The sequence below is a fragment of the Lagenorhynchus albirostris genome, chromosome 2 (assembly GCF_949774975.1).
Source record: "Lagenorhynchus albirostris chromosome 2, mLagAlb1.1, whole genome shotgun sequence".
Taxonomy (NCBI): Eukaryota; Metazoa; Chordata; class Mammalia; order Artiodactyla; family Delphinidae; genus Lagenorhynchus; species Lagenorhynchus albirostris.
In genome coordinates this window covers 144,863,065-144,887,677 of record NC_083096.1, presented here as the reverse complement: position 1 = coordinate 144,887,677, position 24,613 = coordinate 144,863,065, and the positions used below count along the sequence as shown (strand labels likewise).

The 24,613-nt window shown below is 40.9% G+C and overlaps 1 protein-coding gene across 3 annotated transcripts in view; it reads left to right on the top strand.

Moving 5' to 3' along the window:
* Positions 1–24,613, top strand: part of ELAVL4 (ELAV like RNA binding protein 4) — an 81,216-nt gene that overhangs the window by 19,440 nt on the left and 37,163 nt on the right. For 2 of the 3 annotated variants that reach the window (XM_060142601.1, XM_060142603.1), the window contains one exon: positions 12,735–12,975. In XM_060142601.1, the coding sequence (XP_059998584.1) occupies positions 12,735–12,975 (241 nt within the window). Of the gene's footprint in view, positions 1–12,734; positions 12,976–24,613 lie in introns of those variants that run through there. The other variant, XM_060142602.1, reaches the window with a different exon arrangement.

The window sequence follows — 24,613 nt, the reverse complement described above, 5'->3', positions numbered from 1 at the left end:
ACCTTAGTGTATCATAATTTGGATGTGTCATATCTAAATTATTAGGGACATATTAAATTAGTCCTAAAAGGGTCTTATCTGAGAATTATATATTATGCAGTTTGAATTTTATTATAAAGGTAATAATTTTGAACTTTACCATGTGTTTTTAAAAGGCTTATTATTTCTCAATTTTTAAAATGCCAGTTTGACTCTTGCCCAATTAGTACGAATTAGTGAGATTTCAAAAGCGTGTTTTGATAAAGACAAAAGATTGTTTGTGAAGACAGAAATATTAACTTACTTATCCTCTGCTCTAATCCAAAATTTTCTGTTGTTATGAAGCAAATCATAATGCATACAGTAGGAGATTTTAAAAAATAGAACAATGAGGAGATTGAGATGAAGGAAAACTAAGAGAATTTTAAAAATAAGATAAACTCAGGGGTGAGGTTTGTGCTTAAAAAAAGAATCAAGTTTGCAGTGAGGTCCTATGCTCTTTCTTTACACATAGAAGGCTACAGATTTGGCACTCATTTTCCTAGCAATATTACAAAGAGGGGACCCAAAGAATTACAGGATGCAGCATTCATAAAATAAAAGTAAGCGCATCACACAGATAAGAGAGAATATTAGTGGTTCGTTGCCATAATAAAGTTATTTGCCTCAAAGCAGATAGAAATATTCTGATACTTGGTATTTGTGATTTTTTTTTTTTTTGCCTCCGCTTTGCTTCTCGTTCATGAGATTTTTATAAATATGTATTAGGAGGATCTCCGTATGCAGGAAAGAGAGAGAGAAAAACTCAAAAAGCATGGCGTGGAATGCTGCTTGACAGTGTCATACATTCACAAGATGTCCTTGAAGATGGAGCACAGAACAGAGATCAGGGAAATTTTGGCAGCTGCAGTTGGGAAAATAAATGGCTGTTGTGTGATTGGGCAGATCCTGAAAGCAGGCTCCTGCTCAAACCATGTAATTAAGAAAAGTGGGAGCTTTTGTCCAAGAGCAGAATGTTCATAATATCAGAGTTTGTCAGCAGGAGCTTTTAGAACAGATCAGTACTTTTCACTCCCTGATCCAGGGAACAGTTTTCTTATAAATCATCCACTCTCCTTGCTGTCTTCATGAAGGTTGCTGCCAGGCGATAAGGCAGTCTTAGATTGTAACCTCACTAATGTGCAGTGATGTAGGTGAAGGGGAGACCAAATCAGAGACTGTTTCAAGAAATGCGATTTTTATTCATTTGGGCTCCTATGTAGAAACAAGCAGAGTGTGGCCAAGGAGAGATCCTGCAGGACAGCTCTGGGAAGAAGATGGAATCATTTTTTGTTTGTTTGTTTTTATTTTTGTTTTGTTTTGTTTTTTGAATTTTATTTTTTTATACAGCAGGTTCTTATTAGTCATCCATTTTATACACATCAGTGTATACATGTCAATCCCAATCGCCCAATTCATCACACCACCACTACCCCACCCCGCCACTTTCCCCCCCTTGGTGTCCATACGTTTGTTCTCTACATCTGTGTCTCTATTTCTGCCCTGCAAACCGGTTCATCTGTGCCATTTTTCTAGGTTCCACATCTATGCGTTAATATACGATATTTGTTTTTCTCTTTCTGACTTACTTCACTCTGTATGACAGTCTCTAGAGAGATGGAATCATTTTTAATACTGTGGCTCCGAACTGGTTTGAAGGATTTGACATTTTCTTTATTTTTTAAAAATAGCTTCCTTTCAGATTATAAAAGTGCTATATTTTCATTGTAAAACAAAAAACCAGAAAACTAGGAAGATAGAGATGGAGACAAGTATAACAATCACCTATAATCCTACTATTTATTATTAACATTTTAATTTTTCCCTCCTATTCTGTGCATGTTTATATAATTGACATAGTCAATTTCTTTCTTTCTTTTTTTTTTTTTTTGCGGTATGCGGGCCTCTCACTGTTGTGGCCTCTCCTGCCGCGGAGCACAGGCTCCAGACGCGCAGGCCCAGCGGCCACGGCCCACGGGCCCAGCCGCCCCACGGCACGCAGGATCCTCCCGGACTGGGGCACGAACCCGTGCCCCCCGCATCGGCAGGCGGACCCTCAACCACTGTGCCACCAGGGAAGCCCGACATAGTCAATTTTTTATTTCACCTTTTTTCTACATTGATTACAAACATTTTCTCATGTTATAAAAACCATTATAAACATAATTTTAAAAGTTGTGGAATACCGTGTCATAAAATAGGTGATAACTTACTTAGTCACCCCCTCTTTTGGGCCCTCAGGTTGTTTCTATTTTTTCACACTTCTGGGTATACTTTTCTTAATATACCTTGTTGTGCATACTTTTGGTCTACAGAATTCTGGATTCTTTTCTGAGCTTCAGAATGGATCATCAGTCCAAGAATATGAACATGAGGTTCAGAAAGGTTGTACCAATTTATTTCCACCAATAATGATGAGAGAGAGACTATTTCACTGCCCTTCAAAGCTTGACACTTGCAAACTTTGAATTTCTATCTATGTTCTCTGTAAACATTTTGTCCACAAATAATTCACATCTACACTTCTCCCAGCCCAGGTCTGCATTCTCACCAACCCTGGTTTCCTAGAGTCCAATTTTACTTGCACCCACTTGCTTTCCCAAAGAGTGTCCCTTTTTCTAATGTTTCTTTCTTATACAAAAACAGAAAACGAAGTCAGTGAAGGAGGAAGTTATAAATAAAATTTCAAGTGTGATACAGGAATTTTCAAATTTAAAACTGCCCTATCAGATTGTTGTTCAAGATCTTTTCACTAGTGAACATACAGATATAATATGAGGCTGTGTGAATCGTCCATGGGTCTAATTTATACATCGGCCACTTTTACATGCACTGAGGTGCTGAAAACCTTTTTGTTTCTCTCAGTAACTTTGGCTTCAGAATGTCCCCAGATAATCTCTCTCCTTCGAATTAGAAGGGCTGTTGGCATTATACAATTCCTCTTAACAAAGAGAAGGTTGCTCTGTGCAGATTTTTCTAGATACTAACTCCCTCTACTCCCCTCTGCTCTCCTCCTCGTCTCTACCCCAGCTGTGTTAAGAAAACAAGGTTAATTTTCAAAATAAAAAATATTTTAAGTAGATATCTGAAGAATTCAATCTGAGTGTGCACAAAACTTAAATTCAGAGAAGTGACCCAATGCTTTAAATCATGATATAGATACAGAAAAACATGTGGCTTTTTACAGCTGAATCGTGGTGAGTTTGCTCATACTCTGAGCCACTAGCCAGGCATTTTATAAATATACAGTACTTATGTTTACATGAATTGTGCCACTGGCTACTGTTTATGCATTTAATCAGAAGATAAGTCAGATTTAGTCTGTGGACAGTTTTACAAGTGACTCATTAATGTTCTTTGTATGGAAGATGAAGATAACATATATTCCATCCCAACTGGTTCCCATCCCAACAGGAGCCCATAGCTTAATATTAGGCATTTTGGTCATTTTGTCTACATTAAACATTCAGAGTTTGGGGGCTTAGGGAGTAGAATGGGAAAGGAATTGTTTTCCAGTTGATTTTTTTTATTAGAGCTGATATTTTTGCAGGAAGCCTGAGCGCTTGCCCACGAAATTGCATTTATATTAAAATGAAAACATTTGTCTTTTTCAAATATGCCTTTAATGAAGAAATCCTATTGAAAGTTTGGGATTGTATTTACTTATTGGCCATTTTGGAAAAGAAGACTGAATAGGGGCATGGGGGTGGGTGTCGTTTGAAGGTTTCCCTGTCTTTATAATGAACTGGATGATCAAGCCATCCCTCAGCTCTGGAGAGTTTTCTGTAAAAGTCTGTTAAAAACCAAATACTCAGGGGTTGTACCAGGACTGCCCCAGATGGGCACACCAGGAAATCATTTTAGGCCCAAACTGAAGCCCTAAAGAAACACTGTAAGATATAAAGGAGGCCAATATTTATTTAGGAGGAGAAATGTATGTGATGTGTCTGGGGAAGAAGATTAAAAACTTGGATTTCTGTGAATTTGAGAATAATGCCTAAAAGACATTAAATTTTGATTATGCTTTTCATTAAATGCTGGCCCTGCTATTTTAAGTATTAATGCCTCTTATTCTCTCCAGCGGCGGCTGATTCTTTTAAAAAGCCCTGACTGTCAGCACTGAGAATACTTTTGCCATGCCTGGTGTTCATCTCCAGTGAAGAAGCTGCTGTTTCAAAGGAGTAATGCCTCAAGTTTACCTCATTGTTACAAATAGTCACTTGTTTAGGACATAAGCATTTAGACCAGAAGCAGGATTGTCAGTTCAGTGTCAGAATGGCGTATGACTAGGCTATGTGTATTTCATTTACATGCTTTTGATGAGGGGGTGGGGCATTGTTAGACAAAGTCTGAAGGGAATTGCTTAAAAGAAAGGGGTGTATATGATTGATTTTAATTATTTGTTTACCTCCCCTCCTTTCCCATCTTCTCACCTTGAACCCTCTAAGGGCAGGGATCAAATTATTTTTCTTTCCCCAATTCCTCAAACAATGCCTTGGTCTATAATAGCATTCAATAAACTTGTCTTGAATTGAAAACACTTGTTTTAAAGATATGCTGAGAATTTATTACCACATAACTTCCTAGAGTAAATAGGTCTTTCAGGTTATTTGTGCATCTGCCCAAAGGCATTATTAAACTGTCAGCATGTTTTCCTCAGTTGGAATTAAATTTTTTTTTCTAGAGTTTTCTAGTTCCCGTCTAGCAGAATCTACAGAAACTTGGTACAAATGGTTTTGGGGGACCTGAGTGCAGTGTTCAGCCAGATTCCCCTGGTCCAGGGGTCTTTGTGAGTCATCACATATAATTTGGTTGGAGGTGGGTGTATATTCCCAAGTTCCCTTTTCCTAGAGTGATCACATCATAGATCTCAGCCCCTCCTCGTGGGCCCCATTAATAACGTATCTCCTTCCCAGTTGAATCATAACCAGGAAAATGTTACGTTAAAAAAAAATTAATCTGAAGGGACTTGAGCAAATTAAAACATCTTGAAAAGGAGGAGACAGCATGGAGTTTATGAGCTGATGGACAAAACTTTAAAGAAATATCAAATTGGGGGGGGGGCGTGTAAGGACATTTTTAGTATCTTTCAAGGAGCAAGAAGAGAAGTGAGGAATTATTCCTAAAAATAATATCTGTCTTCAGGAACACAGAGCCTGCTGTGTAATTTTCTAACTTTGGGGATTTGTTTTTCAGGCTTTTGAAAAGTGGGTGAGATGCAGTAGTCTGGGCTGCTCTACCAGAGTCTAACATAGTACATGTCAGAATTTTATAAGGGTCAAGTGGGAAATGCCTACAAAGAGAATTAGGACTTTTATTTTTGTTCTCATGAATAATTTAAATCTATTTCTTTAATGGTTCGATTCAGTGACTGCCCTTGGTAAACATTATTCTTCATGCTCTTGGGAGCACTTGTTCTATTACATAAGGCTTAGCCTTTATACATAAATTTTCAAAAGTCCTTCCAGCATGGTAAAAGGAAACACCTTTAAATACTCATTAAAATATTTAATAAAATACATATGTGGATCGCAGATGTACACACCTGAAGCAAGTTTGCAATTAGTACATTCCTTTAGCATCTTTCTAGTTTGACATTTAGAGGGTGCTGAAAGTAGAAGGGAGAGTATTTGTTAAAGAAACATCACATTCCTGTGACCTTCTTAGGTTCTTTTCTCTTGATCCTTTTGACTGATGATGGAGTATCGAGGTCACCGCCCCACCCCCCAAGAAAATCAGAAGTTGAGGACAGCTGAGAGTGGTGTGATGGGAGTACAAGGGCCCTGCACTGGGCTCTCAGATGATGAATGTCAGTAGTGAGTTCTACATCGACACAGGTTCCTCTAATATAAAGTTGTAACCTTCTGTTTGCCTTGTGAAGTAAATACTGAAAGTGTCAACTAGGTTAAGGTACATAAATGCAAGACCATACAATTTATTGTCAGAGTGCCATTTCTGTGGAAAATACTGGAGCAAAACCATGGTGGTGTGGCTGACAGGATTGGTGTGAGGGCTATGGTAGGACCCCTGCTGTGCCAACGTGGGGTCTGGAATAGTGATGTCCTCAGCTGTGAGGAACAGGACCAGCCCTATAATGCTTACCTGACCCCCCCTCCAAGCCTAAGCACATGAAAGCCTTGTGAAGAGTGGGGGACAGAGGGAGCTGTAAGAGATTCATGAGCCGATGGAAGAAATATTAAAGGAGGCCTTACGTACTTTCTAGAATTTTAGAATGGGTCTCATTTAATATACTTAAAGGACTTTCTGGCCACAGGATGTGCTTGCTCTCTCCTCTGACATGAGGACCCTTCAGCAATAAATATTTGTCTTAATGAATGAATGAATTCTTAGGGCAAGAAATTACATGAAAAGAGTGATTGGGGAAGGAAGGCAAGTTTTTGCCCTTTGATTATATTGCTACTCTTAGAATCAACTGGGAGATTTCAGTCTGAGACAAAGGATTGGCTTTAGTGTACCTAAAATGTTATATGCATATATATTTTTCTGAGGAGAAAGAGCAAAGGCATTCACCGGCTTCTCTACAGGGTCCACGTCAGCCACAGCTTCAGCCCTCCTGCTTGAATGAATGCCTCTTAGAATCTGCATTTGAAATAATATCTAAGTGTATGCCTGGCATATAATAGCAACGCAATAAGTATTCTGTCCTCTTGTTATATGTAAGATGGAGATGACATTAATAAAATTATTGGCTTGTACTTCACAGGGTTGTTAAGAGGGATCTAGCAAACTATTGGACTTTCAAGGACTTTCATTCATTCAGTAGTTCTTTATGCAGAACCTACCAATTCTCAGGCCCTGTCCTACATGCAGGAGATACTATTATAAACAAAACAGATGTGGTCTCTGTACGATGGAGCTCAGAGTTCAGGTCGCCATTCTTTGTGAACTGTTTAAAGTACTCTACTCAGAAAAGTAAGGAGGTAGACATGTCTCCACACCTATATTCAAGTGCATTTCTGTGATATGGCCACCTTCACACCCTCCCCGAAAAAAAATTAGAAGTAAACTCTCATCTAAGGGGCCATGTCTGCATTGTCACAAGAACACTCAAGTGAAGTAGCCTGTAGGCCTAGGCTTAAGTCCTAGCTCTGTCTCTAACTAGCACTGTGACCTGTGCAAGTCACTTCCCCTTTCTGGTCCTCAGTTTCCTCATTAAAGTTACAGGGTTGGGCTTGGTGGTCCCTAATGTTCTCTGATATCTGTCCTGCATCCACACTGTGAACTCAGTGAAGGCCAGCTCCTTGTCTTTGTTGTCTGTGTATCCCCAGGACCTAGCACAGTGCCTGGCATTCCAGGGCTCCATCTCCGTTCATCTAACATTCCCAGATCTAGCCATTGTGGAAATGAACCCTTTTTTAATGCATATAACCGGGCATGTCCAGGAAGTAGTGTAACAGATACCTTGGGCGGACAATAACAAAAGATGTGATTGAACAGTTAATTTAGGACCATTGGGAAGGACCCAGAATTGTAGTGACAGAGATGCCATGAAGGGCAGAGAGGGTTGGCTCTTATTTTCAAGAATATCCTGAGAAAGAAAGAAGCCTGGCGCCCAGCCTCTGCTTCTTACCCCCACTGCCTCCGCAGAGATAAACGACCCAGAGTGATGATCCAGCAGCTGCATGCCTGAGGCCTTCCCTCTCACTTTTGTTGTATATTTTGCAGAAAAAAAAGGGGGGGAGTGGGAGGGGTGAGGTTAATGCCTTGAGTGTGAGTAATTAGTCATTCAAACCATCAACATTTACAATGACAGGATTTGAGTGCCTACATTATTGTGCACTGCTCTAATAGTTTACCCCTGAAATTTTCTGCCTGTATAATGTTTCTTAAAATATATCACGGGAACATAAAAGATTTAATGCAGTGCTTTGTACAACCATTAGAGTTTGAAGTCAACTGAACCTCCTCAGTGCTCTATCCTGGATGCTGACTGTAATTCTGCTCTTAATTGCCATTCAGAGGAGGGAAGGAAGGCAAGTCAGGGGTTTGAAACCTGATCAGCTACGAAGTTGGCTGTGAGACCCACACAGAATCCTTCATTAAAGTCCATATGCACACTTGAGTAACTGATATATTTATTTGCAATGACAGTTGTGCTGTTAGAATATCAAAGGCCTTAGAGTAGGGAAGCAAGCTTTCTGATTTTGCCGAGCCGGCCTCTGAATTTATTGAAGGATATGCTTCCCACTAATAGACATGTTTACCTCTGGTCTGTTTCCCAAGTAGGGATTATAAGTGTCCTCTCTTTCAGATCTATCACGTAACCTTCAAGTGCCACAGTTTCATATTCTTGCATTCAATATATTTACATCTTGGCAACTTTCTTATTTTCCAAGTAATGTTTTAAAATGCTCTTGGTTCACTTGTGTATCAGATTTGATTCTGACATTTTACATTTCTGATTCTTTTTTTAAGCCTGTCTTGCATCCTGGGATGCGTCATTAAGACCAGCAAGGGGTCTTATTACATGATGTATATTAACACATTTGCAAATGTTTCTCAGCTTTGAAGCTGTACGTTTATATTGAGAAAACTCTGTGTGTGTGCATATGTGTATTTTCCTCAGTTCCTTCTGAGTCCACAAAAGGATAACTGTGTAGTGTGTGTGCAGAGCAAAGAGAGCTCCATCTCCACGAGACGAGAAATGACTTGACCTAATTTATAGGTTTGTTTGCTTAAGGTACCTCAGTACCGAACATTGTATCTCGTGATTCCTTGTCAGAGGTTTGGGCCCAGTTCGGGTTGTCGGATGTCCAGATGGGGCTCAGCTCCAGGAGTCAACATAAATTAGGAAATCCACATAGGATGTAAGGAGATCCAGAAAGCTGATTGGGGAACTGAAATTTCTTTGCTGCAGATTTGATACTTCTTAGGCCTTTCTGGAGCAGGGAGACCCATGAGATGTTCACAGAGACAAGTGCTGGCTTTCGCCACATGTGTCTGTGAGTCAAGCATCCAGTGAACAAACACCGAACACGGCTGTCAGGTAACAGCCTGCTTAGGTATGACTTATATTCTTCTTACGCCATCATTAACACCCACAAAGCTGCCTCGCTGCAGAATATTTTCTAGGTGTTTGTGCAAGAGCCGAGCCGTGAGAAGGGTAACCTAGGAAAGTGGAGCAGCGAAGGTGTTATGTAGATTGTGGGACTGGCTTTTTTGCCACTAAATCAAAATGTAGTAGTTGGGCAGCTCTGTGGTTCTGCCACCCGAGCCTCCTGAATTGGATAAATCCTGTTTCGGTTTTTTTTTTGCGGTACGCGGGGCTCTCACTGTTGGGGCCCCTCCCGTTGCGGAGCACAGGCTCCAGACGCGCAGGCTCAGCGGCCATGGCTCACGGACCCAGCCACTCCGCGGCATGTGGGATCCTCCCGGACCGGGGCACGAAGCCGTGTCCCCTGCATCGGCAGGCGGACTCAACCACTGCGCCACCAGGGAAGCCCATAAATTCTGTTTTTTAAGTTCCTTATTGAGTTGGCAGTGCTTCTTGTGTTTGTTGCCTGGACACCTGACTCAGTGAAGCAGTGAGACGACACAGCAAACGGAGGCACTGCACAGGCCCAGGAGGCCGACGGCTTGGCAGAGCAGAAACCTGCCTCACAGCCAGCAGTTTCAGTGATGCTCCGTAACAGCATCTCCATTAGCATGACCCCTCCCCTGGGCACGTCGCCCTCAGTCTTTCCTGGGCCCTTACCTCAAGGGCAGAGCAGCTGAATAGGATTTACTGGGTGCATTTTCTGTCAGTGCTGAGGAGAGCTTGATTTACGATTCCTCTCAGGAACCCTTTGCTTTCTCCTTGTGGTTTGGACCAGCCTAACGCAATCCCATAGTTGACCTGAAGCCAAGAAAGTTGTGATGATTTAAGTGGAGCCACTTAAGTTATCTACATGATGGCAAAGAATCTTAGAAGCTTCCCACCTTCCTCAATCTGCCTTATTTCCACGACTGCTCTTGAGACTTCTTTTTTTTTTTTCTTTTGGTTTCATATCCCATTTGTGATTATCAGAAGAAGAAATGACTACAGCAAGGCTCACCTATGTAGGGCATGATGAGGAATAATACTTATGATGCTTCTAGCCACTTTATGTTCTAGGCAACTTATACATATAAATAACCTTGCACAGTAGGCTTTATTCCAGTTTACAGAGGAAACTGAGGCTTAAGAGTATTGAAATAACCTGCCTGAGATCACAGAGCTAATAAGTAATAGAACTAGAATTTTAAGTCAGCTCTTCCCTTGGCTAAAAACTCATTCCCTTTTTACTACCACTATGTTTCAGATGAGTAAATAAGCAAAAAACAGAACAAAACAAAAGCAAAAAACAGTTTCTGAAGGTTGGTGAGGATGAACAGCAACTAGAACTTTCATACACTGCTGGTGGGAGTGTCAACTGGTACATCTACTTAGGAAAACTATTGACAGTATGTACTAAAGCAGAATATACCCTATGACCCAAAAAATAGACTTCCAGGAATATTCCCAACAGAAATGTGTGTGTGTGTGTGTGTGTGTGTGTGTACACCAAAAGACATGTATGTAATGCCCATAGCAGCATTATCTACAATAGTTAAAACCTAGAAACAACCCAAATGTTCATCAAAGTAGCAGAGATAAATAAAACGTGATATTTTCATACAATGGAATTCTCTACAGCAAGTGGAGAAGAACAGCCTACCACTACACCTCACAACATGGATGACACCCAGACATAATGTGTGAAAAGACATAAAAGAGTATGTATTGTGTGATTCCATGTATGTAAAATTCAAAAACAGATAAAACAAATCTATGGATTAGAAGTCAAGAGTAGTGGTTACCTTTGGGGGTGGTATGAATAATAGGGGTGAGGACACAAGAAAGGCTTCTGGAATGCTGGTCATGTTCTGTATTGTGATCTGAAAGGTGGTTACTTAGGTGTGAGTGGTGTTTACTTTGTAAACATTTTTTGAGCTGTACCCTTAAGATTTGTACATTTTGCTACATGTATATTAGATAAACATGCTTATCTCCCCAAAATTCTCTGAGCAGCCAAATGGTAGTAATGGAAGCTACTTGTAATCAGGTATCTGCTAAGCTTTGGTTTCCTTGTCTATAAAATGTAGAGGATATTAGAATATGGCTCACTGCTTTCTTGTGGGGAGTCAGTGAGAGAAGTCACATCAGGTGATTGGCAGAATGACTTCAATAAATATCAATGATTGTGGTTATGTTCCCACAACTATTCAGGCACTTTACATACATCCTGTCACCAGATCCTTCTTACCACCTTGCAAGGCAGGTGGCGTTGTTCTCCTCTTTCAAATGAGGAAAACTTAGTCTCCCAGAATTTAAATCCCTTACCCAAGGTCACACAACTAGGGAATGGCAGAGCATGATTCCATTTCCAAGGAGGTGATGGTCAATTTCACGTAAGACAGAAACCACACCATGAAGGATGAATAAGGGATGGTGCTAGGATAGAATGGAAAAGTGGGACTGATGAGCTGCATTTGGGGCCAGGAAAACTGGGTGCAGGCCCAGACTCTGCCCCACTTTCCTGTGATGACAGAGAAGTCGCTGGATGTCTCTGGAATTCATCTCAAACATGAGAGTTTTGAACTGAATTTTATTCCCTGAAGTGCCTTCTGGCTCTGTAGTTTTGTGATTCTCCATGTTTGTCATTCTATGTACAAGGCATCTTTAGGACCTGGCTCCATGAGCTTAAACCCATTTTTCATGTGAAACCTTATTCTGTCAGTATCTTCTTGGGACTTTCCTGAATGCCCCTATCCTTTAAGCAGGTTTAATTGCTCCTCTGTTACAGGCCCATTGTCCTACTGTAGCCATTTGCCTTCTGTGTCCTCTGTGGACTATAAGCCCCTTGTGGGTAGAGACTTATCTCTTTTATTTCCATGACTGCTGCCTCAAACAGTTCACACATTCGTGGAAATATTTGTTTTATTAACTGTTTAGATACAGTGAAAGTCCTTTTTAAGTAATGTGTGAGAGGACAGCCTGGGGCTGTGCTAGACTTAAAGTGGAGACCTAGAGAGAACTTTTCCTTCATGTTTTTAATTTTATTTGAGGTCCAGGAGAAATAGTAACAGAGGCACTGGGGAGAAAAATTATTAGATAACTTTGTAGCTCCCCAGCATGCCTTTATGAAATCTGAAGTTTGATCAGTATTAAGTATCAGTGAAAATCTAAACCCTTCCCATATGGAACAACCCCACTTAATTTAATGTCATTTTACTTTATGAGACAGTTAATAAACAGGTACTGTATTTAAACTTGTGAGCATAGCCCTCTATATTTAGCTTTTTCAGCTTTAATGGAACTATAATTTTAATCATGATTATTACTTTACATTTTAATTATAATTCGGTGTGGCTTAAGTATACATTTCTGAGAGTGATTGTGTAATGAAAACAGGAATTAGCTTTTCATTAACAAAATAATGGGAGAGTTCCCACTACATTCTAGTCTGTGCTCAAAATCTACGGGTGGGGGGGGGGGGCTGGCCTAAAAATAGCAAGGGGAGTTTAACATTTTGGTTAAAAACATGTTTCTAAATTGGCTGTGTTCACAACCCCAACTCTTTTGCTCCATCCTGCTTTATCTTGTTCTCTTTCTTTACAAAAAATAAAATAAAATCTTGAAAGAGACTCTGTGTCTTTGAGATATCAAAAGGTTTACTATTTTTATTTTTATTTAGATAATTAGCACCATGGAGCCTCAGGTGTCAAATGGCCCGACATCCAATACAAGCAATGGACCCTCCAGCAACAATAGAAACTGTCCTTCTCCCATGCAGACAGGGGCAGCCACAGATGACAGCAAAACCAACCTCATAGTCAACTATTTACCCCAGAATATGACCCAAGAGGAATTCAGGAGTCTCTTTGGGAGCATTGGTGAAATAGAATCCTGCAAACTCGTGAGAGACAAAATTACAGGTATGCTCTTCTTCGATATTCTAGGCTGGGGATTCACAGCTGCGTTGTTCCATTAGATGTGCAGATCTTAGCAGAAATGCATATGTGTGGTGATGCCTTTTGGGTGTCTGCAGCGTGTATCCTGCATTCAAGGTCAGCGTGGGTACACAGTCATAAACTCATGCGTATGTATACTACATGAAACCATATTGCAGATTGGTAGGACTGGGAAGCAGATAAAGATTTTGGAGCCCCCTCAGCTTTAGTTTATGTGAAATAATCCTTTGGCTGTGTCCTCTTTTATTCTTAATCAGCCACCCCTACCCTTTGTTCTTTAGTTCACAGTTCTGCCCTCTGCCCTCCCTATACTGGTTTTTATCTATTTATCCCTTTCCTCTCAAACATTTGGTTTGCGTGTGTCCAATATATTTCCATGTATCTGAAACTGTCTTTTAAAGGGGGCCATTGTGGTCACAACTGCCCATTGTCCCTGGGAGAAATAGGCCCCAGGGATAGCAGATGATTCTGGAATAAAACTACCCTGTAGTAGGAGGGAGATGCTTGATGAAGGTATTTTATCTTATTTATTTGTTTGTTGTGAAGATACTCTCTGAGAAGTCAGAGACTTTTTACTTGAAATTGAAACAATACCCTATACTTCAATACTTGAAAGTTTTAGGTTCTGATTTTTTTCTAACTGATAGCCATTTATTGAGGACTTAATGTTTGCCAGATACTGACGCTATTATCCTTTGGGGCTGGGGATGAGGGTAGTTTCCTTGTAATCCTTCTGGAAGTGGGAATGTTTTCTTAGAAAAATACTGGACTACATAGTGATGGCAGTGAAGCTACTGCTCTCTGATGCTCCCGTCCTAAAATCATTCACACTCAGCTTTGAGTATTTGTCATTTTGGGGTGTTGACTTTTGTTTCCCTCTCTCTGGACAGTTTAATTGAAGAGCAGCTGGCCTATATAAGAAAAAGGAAACTCTAAAATACAGAGATACATTATCTTGATTTTTAAATCAGAGAATCCAGTGTATTTATGTGCATGTAGCTATATATATTCTCCATTTCTTCTAATTCACTTGTTAATTTGTCCATTTATATTAAGTATTTTGCAAAATCATAAAACTAAAATAACTGTCGAAAATATAAGTCACGTAACCCTCTAAACATAATTTCCTCTTCTGTAAAATTGGAAAAGAATACTTATCTCAAAGGGCTTATTGTGAGGATTAAAGGAGAGACTGGATATATACTGCCTAGCACAATACCTATTGCATAGCAGTCTCTCAGTAATGGGGGAGCGTGTTATTATTATAGGTACAGTTAGTATGTTTCAAGGAGAATAGCTAGAACAGAGAAATTTTATCAAGGTCTCCAAATGGGCCAGGGCTTTGGTGTTCTTATCCCAGAGCCCTGGATCATCTATCCTTTGACAGAACTGCCTATGCTCTCAGAAATCCAATGTTTAGATTCCTGAAGAATCTTTATATAATAGGATGATAATTCAAACCAAATTAAAACCAGTTAACCATATGATTCTTCCTCCCACTCCTGTATAGAAAATGTATTTTTGGTGTAGCCTTACCTTCTAAATAGGGACTCTGCCAGCTATATTAGTGAATATTATTAATTACCTTTTCAAAAGAGTTCCTTTAGAACTATAGTAAGATTTTTGAGAAGTACTGATTCGTGGTGTTGTTCCTTGTTTTCTAAAGACACATGTTTAAACAAGCAGATTCCTTTACTGAAAGAATGCTAATTTGGTAGTTCACTGAGTGTATTTGAATAAGAGTGACAGCTTCGAAGACAGCCTTTAATTTGGTATACAAAACCAAAATTGTCAACTTTGGTTTGTTTAGCACCCTCTCCAGCACAAGCAGAGACATACAGTAGCATCTGAGCTTAAAGAAGAAGCTTAACGGGTTGAAAGCAGAAATACAATGCAGGCATAAATTTATAATTATGCATTTTTTTTAATTCAGGGGGGAAAAGAATTTTATTTGCAGAGAACTTATGGGAATGAGGCAGGGAAATATAGAGAGACCAGAGATATTTGCCCTCATTTGGCAGCAGTGTTTAATAAAAGTAGAACTTGTGGTTGTAAAGAGTGCTTATTAAATTCTTCATTTACACTACCTAATTAATTCTAGCATTTTAAATTAACAGTGAAACTGGTCCCTGCTGTACCATTCCATAGATGCAGCATATTTCCTCTATCCACCCGTTGTTCAGGTTTAATTGGCTACGCTAAAAGTCAGAGAAGGAGGGAGAGAGAGGGCTGTAGGGAGGTGGAGAAGGAGTGGGGATCGCTCTGATGGAAGATGCTCTGAGGCCTACATTTGGGGTTAAGTGATAACGCAGGCTGGGAGAGGTGAGGTTTCACACCAGCCAAGTTAAAGGGCTGCTGCTGGTGGTTCAGAAGTCAGGGTAAATGACATCATAGGTATTTTTGTTGCCCTGATTTTTAACATCCCCAGTCCCCCTTTTCCTCCAACACCTCCTACAGATCTCAATGCATCTTGATCCTGTGAAGTTTACAAGGAGTTCTAAATATCCAGTGGGAGGATTTGGGGGGTGGGAAGTGGCAAAGAGATAAGAATTCAAGATTAAGATTTTCCAGCCTAAACCACTCCCTAAGAGAATGTAATAGATTCCCTTAGAAGGTTCTGGCTTCTAAAATGGAGAGAGAGAGTAAGAGAGGGGGCGAGGTGGGGGGAGATAGAGAAAGAAGGAAGGAAAGAAAGAAGGAAGGGAGGGAGGGAGGGAGGGAGGGAAGGAGGGAGGGAGGAAGGAAGGAAGGAAGGAAGGAAGGGAGGGAGGGAAAGAGAAACTGTTAATGGTGTTGCCAGTAAGCTGGCTTCGCTCCTGGCTATAGGTTGTCAACGAATTCTCCGTTTGAATTTGGGCATGGACTTAAGTGTTGTGGTACTGAGGACATACTTGTTATTATTTATCAAGTACTTACTCTATGCCAGGTACTTGCTAGGCACTGAAGATACCTTATTTCACTTAACATTAAAAACAGCCTCCATTTTCTTAGATGAAAACACGGAAGCTTAGTGAGGTTAAGTAACTTCCCCAGACAGCACAGCTATTAGCAGGTGGTAGAACCGGGATTCACCCCCAATTTACAAAAGCGTGATCTTATGTGGAAGCACGTGCAGGGCGCCCCTGCCTGTGGTACCTGAAGATCCCTGCTAACCCTCAGCCCATAACCCAATGAAACACTGGGTTCCTCTGAGTAGCAGTTGCTGGCCGCACTCTGCATCTAATGTACCATGGCTTAAAACAATACCCCTGGGCTTCCCTGGTGGCGCAGTGGTTGAGAGTCCACCTGCCGATGCAGGGGACACGGGTTCGTGCCCCAATCCGGGAAGATCCCACATGCCGCGGAGTGGCTGGGCCCGTGAGCCATGGCCGCTGGGCCTGCGCGTCCGGAGCCTGTGCTCCGCAACAGGAGAGGCCACAACAGTGAGAGGCCTGCACACCGCAAAACAAACAAACAAACAAACAATACTCCTGTGTATACCAGGAGGCAAAGATAACAATATTTATCATCCTCTGGGGATATAACTCCGTCTTCAGTGGAGACCCAAATTTATGGAAAGTGCCAGGTTTAAGGTTCCCTTACAGTGCTTTTGGACATCTCTGTTAATATCTTCTCAGAGATACTAGATTTTCTTTTTCCAATTGGGAAAGGCTGCTTATCAGGATAAATCTAAGTACCAGGGAGAGAAGACGTGTGTCCCAAGTCGCTTTTGTGTGCAGCTGTGAACACAAGGAGGCTCTGGAAGCTATGTCCTTTATTTTTCTCCTCCATCCATCTGCAGCCTCTGCTGCTAGAGAGGAAGGAAAGCGGCATGTGGCCCACAAGGATATATGCAACTGAGGAACTCAGGCAAAGAACACCAAACCCCTGGTAAAAATTCTATTATTCCCGTGGACTGCAGATAATTGAATTCGTTTCTTTTTTTTTTTTTTTATTTTGTTGCCTTTTTGCTTTTCAAGCTTTGAGATTGCATTTCCAAATCCAGGTTCCTTAGATGATCGGTATTTGAGAGGAGGAAACATATGGCTGAACCAGGATAGAGTTAGGTGGCTCAGGGTATGTCTTAAAGGCAGAACAGCTGGAATGCTAAACTGCATTTTTATAATTGTCCCTCTTGTTATCACTTCTCTCCAAAAGGAATAGAGAAAGCATGGGGGAAACTAACAGAGAAAAATCGCCAGAAATAAATCCGTGTACAACAACAAATAGTTTTGATCTGCCGGTCTAGATTGTGTGATTATTTGCATCATAGAGATAAAAAAAAGAATTATACTTTTACTTCATGTCACTCTCCATGTGCCCATACAATGCAGTTTTTAAGAGGAGTCTTCTATCCATTTCAGGCAAGTGAGAGCTCTGAAGCAGGGGTTTTGAGGACAGCGTGGTCCAAACTGAACACTATCGATTATAAAACTGAATCTATGGAGTGACCACTATATGGAATAGATTATGTGGGCTGTGGATGTCTGAGAAAGGGTGAAGTCTGTGTTAGTTGGAGCTATTGGCCGGAGTGGGGCGGCGGTGGTTGAAAGATGGGGTTAGGATTTAGGTAGAGGGAAGAAAAGCAAAGGAATGGAGCTAAAATTCCAGTCTAAGAACAAAAGACTTTTTTATTCCTCTGTGCTTTGGACAAAGGAAGTAGAGCTGGGGCATATCTCTTTGGAAGCAGTAGTCTTATATGGAAGCAGCATTGCCAAGTGAAGCTAAGCACACAAAAACACCAAGACAGTTAGAGTTGCACCCCAGCGGACAAAGACAACACTTCCTAAACCCCACCTCTAATCCATCTCTTCATTTCTTCCTTTATAACACATCTTTGGCTTAATTAATATTATCATTTAGTGGAAAGAGCAGAATAAGGCAAAAAAGATGCTTCGCTACTGGAGACATCAGGGTGAATTCTTTGCCACAGGCTTTGTATGTAGAATCACACCTCTAATTAAAGGAACCATCTCAGTTTTGATTCAGTGACATTGGGTAACTTCTCTTCTTTCTCAGATTTGTGAAAGTGCTAATATTCCTGTATGTCCCTCTCAGGAGGTAAGATGTGGAGTGTGGACTACAGCAGTGGGGGGTTGGGCAGAGGGCTGTGTCTGTTAGAGCATCAAGGCCAAGAGGCATTACATGGGATACAATCTCTTGGGTTAAAGAGGGAGAGGAGAGTGAGGGTTGTGGGTTACCTCATGTTACCTCATATACAAGGAACGACTAATAGGGACACTTTGAGAACTTAATTGTTTTGCTTCTAAGATAACTTTATAAACAATAAAAGGTGCTGAAAAAAATCCTAAAATATGAAAGTGCTTTGAATTCACTCCTGAAATGTGAATTCAGCCCTAGGGTAAGTTTTATTAGTATAATTTCTGACAGCACCCAGCAAAGATGAATACAAATAATAGCAGCAGCTTTTGTATGTTTTTGTGTGCCTTCTGTGTGTTCTGGGCACTATATTAAAAGCTTTAAATATAGTTGCTCATTTAAATAGTAAATTGGGACTTCTTGGAGATTCATAATCATAGCCAATGTTTATTGAGTACTTACTATGTGCTAAGCATTGTGCTAAGATCAATAAATGGAGTTTCACGTAATCCACAAGACAGTCATTTTACAGTCAAAGAAACTTGGACTTAGGAGCAATTGAGTCATTTGCCCAAGGTGACTTAGCTCCCAAGTAGGGGAGCTGGGACTTGAACTCTTGGCTGTCTGACTAATTGTGGGTTATCCCATTATAGTTTATCTCTGGCAGTTTCCCTGAAGATACTAAACTGACATCTCCCCTATACAAACCAATTCAGCTTATATTGCCTAGGGAATGAAAACTTTTAGTACAGGGAAAATATAATTAGAATTCAAAATCTTTTGTTTTGGAAAATAGCATGCTATGCATTGAATTAAATAAATGCCAGTGTTTTTCCCCTTTTTTCCTTTTTTTTTAACATCTTTATTGGAGTATAATTGCTTTATAATGGTGTGTTAGTTTCTGCTGTATAGCAAAGTGAATCAGCAATACGTATACATATATCCCCATATCTCCTCCCTCTTGAGCCTCCCTCCCACCCTCCCTATCCCACCCTTCTAGGTGGTCACAAAGCACTGAGCTGATCTCCCTGTGCTATGCGGCTGCTTCCCACTAGATACCGATTTTACATTTGGTAGTGTATATACGTCCATGCCACTCTCTCATTAATGCCAGTGTTTTTAAATTAAGCAGGTTGCTGCTTACCTGAACAAGGAAGCATAGACTTGGAGTGGTTTTTACCTTCAGATTCTCTCTTCACAAAATACCCCTCACTGTGTTCTCCTTTTCTTTATCTTGCAAGCACCGTATTGAAATGGATCCTGCCTTAAGTTTAAGTATACTTAAAACCCGGCCTCAATTATGCATATCCAAGAAAATCCCAAGATATTGATTAGCTAAATGAACTTTTCTACATGCATATCAGAGGGATATTCGTTAACGATGGGAAGAGTAGAGGAAATAGTAGCATTTATCAGCATATTTTGCTGCTGATTTTGAAAATGTACTTGGTACAGTACAATGTGCCTCTTGAATTCAGAGGAAAATCAGGCAGATTTGCATCTGTTATTTTATTTATCACCTCCCTGCAGTCCTTTTATACGTATTCCACAAAGAAGAATAAAAGAATTTTGAATTGTTGACTTGGGGAGGGGGTTGATTATTATTGGAGGTGAATGGAAAATTTTTAGGTATGGAGAAGATTTGGGAAACTAATGCAGTTACAGAACAGGAGAATAGGGGTCTGCTTTATTAAGGGGAACTTAGAGAACGTCAGAACGTTAAGTGCAGACAGTAAGCCATATTATCACTGTGCCTCTTACACACCCATCAAGGGCAATCAGAGACCTCCCATCCTTTCTAATTAGGACAGGTTGGCAATTGAGTGGAGCTGTGAGGTTTAGAGTTTGTGCAGGCACTATCTTTTCTTTTGACACATTTCTTTCCCCAGGACGGCAATAGGCAGGATTAGAGACCAGGTATGGTTTCCTTTTGCCCCCTGGCTATCTTTCCCTTCATCTTCCCTTCCAAATCAGAGGGTTGTGCCCTGCTTCTGAACTCAGATAACCCGTAGGAAAATATTCTCACATCCCAAGAGAGATGTCTCAGAGGATTTTTACCTAGGATGTGAATCAGGACTGGGTATTTTAAGGATTTTCTATTTCTGTACTTTAGCTGACTGTTTGGTTCATAAGACCAATTCCGTGTTCACTAACCACCCCTCCTTCCCCCAACACATAAACACACCCGCCACACACACACTCACTCACTTCCCCCTTCTCTGTAAAATGACCTGGTTGATTGAGACTAGGAACTAAGCAGGAAGGTAATGTCAAACTGAAATTTCCACACATTATCTAAAAATGTAATTCGTCAGCTTCAGGGTAGGAGGAAAGTGCTTTCTGAAATGTGTTAATGGGAAATTCATTTTTTTCTTGTCTTCTGTGAGCTGTGGTAGTGGTGATTTCTTTTTTCACTCTGCCTCCACCCTGCCCCCATTCCACATTTCCCTTACTGCTCTTAATTGATGAACTCTGTTATCTGTCTTTTATTCCTTGTTAGAACTAAAGATCTTTTTAAGTTGCCTTTTTGTTTTTTCTACGGCCCCAAATTGAACTTTGATGGGAGAAGATATTTCTAGTTTGGAAAGAAGATAAAATTCAGATGGAGGCCATATATTTGTATAAGGCTTTTACATTTGTAAAACATTTTCAATCGGCCAATTATATTTATTTAGTGTCTGCTCCCTCAGGCCAAATAAATGTTATTTACTTTCCTTCTCTTCTCTTAAATTCTGTATCAGGTTCTGTGAGGAAGCTAAAAAGGGTAAGACATAGTTTGTGCCCACATGCTGCTGCTAGCAGGGCCAATGAGTGGGGGAGGCCAGGACAAATCACAGGACCCTACAGAAGCCTGCAGGTCTGGGAGGGGCTGGGAGCCTGCTTATGATGCATAAAAATGGTGCCACCTTGCTGTTTTGTGTGGGGGTGGGGGGGCGGGGGGGTTGTTTTGTTTTTCACCAAAGCCCAAGCTCACCTTTCCTGACCCTAGCTGTTAATTTCACTGGAAAGATAGCACAAAAGGATTCATAACAGAACAATGAAGTTGGAGGTTTGCCTACTGTGTGTCAGCTACAGTGCTAGGCACGCTGTATATGTTATCTCATTGAAGCTTTGTACCAGTTATGCACGGACAATGGTATTGTCCCCATTTTACAGATAAGAAAGCCAAGGCTTAGAGTCAGTTAGCTGGAGAGTGCAAAACCTATGGTCTTTCTATTCCCTTACCTGCCACTGCTGAATGAAGAAGAAGAAAACATCAGCTATGGGTGTTCAAAGGATAAAAAGATCACTGTGGGCTGGGGTTCTCAGAGCAGGTGTCAAATAGGAGCAAGCCTTGAACTTGGTAGAGAGTACATTGTAGTCTGTGTACACAGACCAGTACACAGCTGAGCCAAGTTTCAGAGGTATCTTCAAGGGATAATGAATAGAATAGTCAGGACTACTCTGTGGGGTAAAGTCAGTACCCCCTTTGTGTTTATGAAATAAGTTCAGAGAGTTTAAGTAATTTATCCAAGGCCATAGCTAATAAGTTCTGGAGCTATGATTTGAACCCAAGTCTGTCAGACTCCAAAGTGTGTTCCTTCTACTTCGCTAATAAATAACCTGACCTAACACAGGAGGTGGACAACTTTCAGACTTCCCATGGTGTCTGTGATTTGAGAATCATTGTTTTTCTTGCTGAGGTCAGGGCCATGTTCTCTGAGTGACTCTCTTTCCACCTACTTCAATTTCTTACTGATTTATAAGTTTGGTTTTCTGCTTGGCCCTTGTTTTGTAGTTGGATGTCTGGTGAAACAAGGCACCATTTACACTAAGTGGATGCAGCTAATTAGGGTAATTACCCTAACTCCTAGGGCTGCTAATAGAATTTCTCATCACAAACGTCTTAAATCAGATTAAATAGTTTTATTGGTAGTATGAGCATAAAATATATACTTAATAATCCCTGATATTTGCCTTTCATGTTTATTTTCAAAGATTTTTATATTCAGTACCTCCTCTGACCCTATTAAAGTAGCCAACATAGGCAATGTCTATACTTACTGTACAGATAAGGCCAGTGCAGCCCAAAGAAGAAACATTTGGCTTCTTATTTTCCTTTCTTTTTCTTCCTCTCTTTTTTATTTTCTTGGCTTGTTTCCTGTCCTGCCTCCTTATTTATTTATATGCCATTTGATCCAAAAAGGATTTGAATTGGCTTATGAGATGGAAAAGAGCTAAAATTAAAATAGCCATAGATTTTTTAAAAAAACAAGGTAGAAGGGAAATGGGTGTAGAATGGTAAAAGGAGACCAGAGAGAAAATTTGTAAATTATATGTCACTAGGTGACTTGTCTGAGAAGTAACAGACCACCTGGCCCCCTAGTCTGTGTTTTCTTTATGTCAAGGAAATATGGATGGTGACAACCTTGATCCCCTTCTCAAATGGTAACCAGGATCTCAGCCCTTCTCCCCTTCCCACCACACTCACTAGAGCCTCTGATCGTGGAGCCCACTGCCAGCTCTACTACAGGATAGGATATGAAGCCTGAAATCACATACATAGAGTTTTCCTTTTTTCAAATTAAATCCATGTTGGATTGATCGACTTGTTTTTTATGGCCAGAGCAAGCAGCCACACAGAGAAGCTGCCTGAGTGGAGTCCCTGTTTTCATTAACATAGGGTGTAGACAGTGTGCCAAAGGAGGCGTCCTGAAGCGAGATTCTTTGCCTGCTGCCCTGGACTGAGGTATTGGTGGCTTCTGAGTCTCTGCAGTCTTCCCCCTTCCCCTCACTCCCAAGGTTGGGCACAGAGGAACGTCAGTCCTCTGCTTCCATCTCCCTGGTGAGGGTTCCTACACTGAATCCTGGCAGGTTCCCCATTGTCCGGGACCCTGAGCTGGACAAGAAAGAGGAAAATATGAATGTCACTCTCACTTCCTGGCCCTGACCCTGGAAACTGCAACTAGTTCTCAGCTGCCTTTTCTCTTCCCGGTGCCCCTCACCAGTCAGTGGAGGCTTCCCAATGAGACAGGCCACCCTTTAAGTGCAAAAGAAATGAGCATTTACCCAAGAGCTCTACACTCCCCAACACACACAAACATACACACACACACCAACTTCCTGGTCAAAAATACCAGATGCAGTGCATTGGACTAACCAGAAGTGAGACAGATGTCAGTCAAAGTCCTACACCACAACCCCCTTCCTCCACACACACACACTTAATAGATGCAGGCATGGCCTTGCATAGTCACTGTATTCCCCTGGACCTCCATTTTCTCAATATACAGTAAAAAGATAAATCCTTACCCTACCTTCTTTGGATAGTACTTGTGAGTTCAAACCAGGTGACAGATAAAGACACTTGTAAACGAAAACAACCTGTAAATGTGAGGGACCCCTTCTATCCCATAACTCCTTCCCTCTTCTCTCTAAGTGTTCTACCACTGGGCCAACAAACAGACAAAAGGAGAGGAGTGGGAAAGTGGATTTCTGTCCTGGTTCAGTCCTCAGTATGTAATTCCAAGGACCAAGTAGGAGAAGGCAGGAGGATGGAATGGGAACTCAGATTTATTAAGTACTAGAAACCAGTCACTTTATGTGTGTTATCTCATTTAATCCTGACCTTGCCCCCAAGAGGTAATGGTGACCCCATTCTTCAGATGAGGAAACCAAGGCTCATGACTGACCTGAAGTCACACAGTTGGCAGGTGGCCGAGCTGTCTGCGTACCTGTGTCTCTCTGACCACATGCTGCTGCCAATTGGGATAGGAGTCCTTCACAGAGAGGGTTCCCTGCATTCTGCTGTTTCATCCTGAGTTGTGAACGTGGCTGTGTAGGATGTATCCCCGTAAGCCTCAGAAATAGCTACAGTAATAATGCACTTTACTAATGCAGTGTTCGTGGTTCTGGAAGATTATAAATTAAAGCCTTTAGTTCAATATTTGAAAATGTCAGGATGGTTTCTGAGACTGTTTTAAAAATCAGGCCACCTTTATGAGTGGCAACATGAAGAAATGGACAGATCCACCAAGTTCTCGTTCTAGCGCTAGCTCTGGGGTTTGCAGTGGATCAAGCTGCTGGGTGCCTCAGGTTGTCGTGCATAAGATGGGGATAACACTGGCTCTTTCCACCTTACCGTGTGTTGTGACATCAGATGAGCTGCTAATGTGTCATTAAGTCGTTAAAGTGCTATACCAATTCAGGATATTACTGTGGTCACCTGGAAGATAGGCTATTGTAAGCAGGGGATTTCTGAGGGTAAAGTAAATACTAAAACTCCTGTGATAAGCTAGCTTTGCTTTCTAGTCTGCCTTCCAAATGTTTTGTTCAGTTATCTACGTACATCTCAACAAAAGCTGATTACCTCTCTCAGACATCAGTGTGTAACTGTTATTAATGCTCAAGCTGATCAAATTACAATGCCACAGATCCTACTTGCACTTTGATATTAGATTTTGGATTCCGGTCTATAATGAATGATTTTTCTCCATGCATTGGAAAAATTGGTTAGCAGAGTTCATAAGAAAGTTTAATTAGC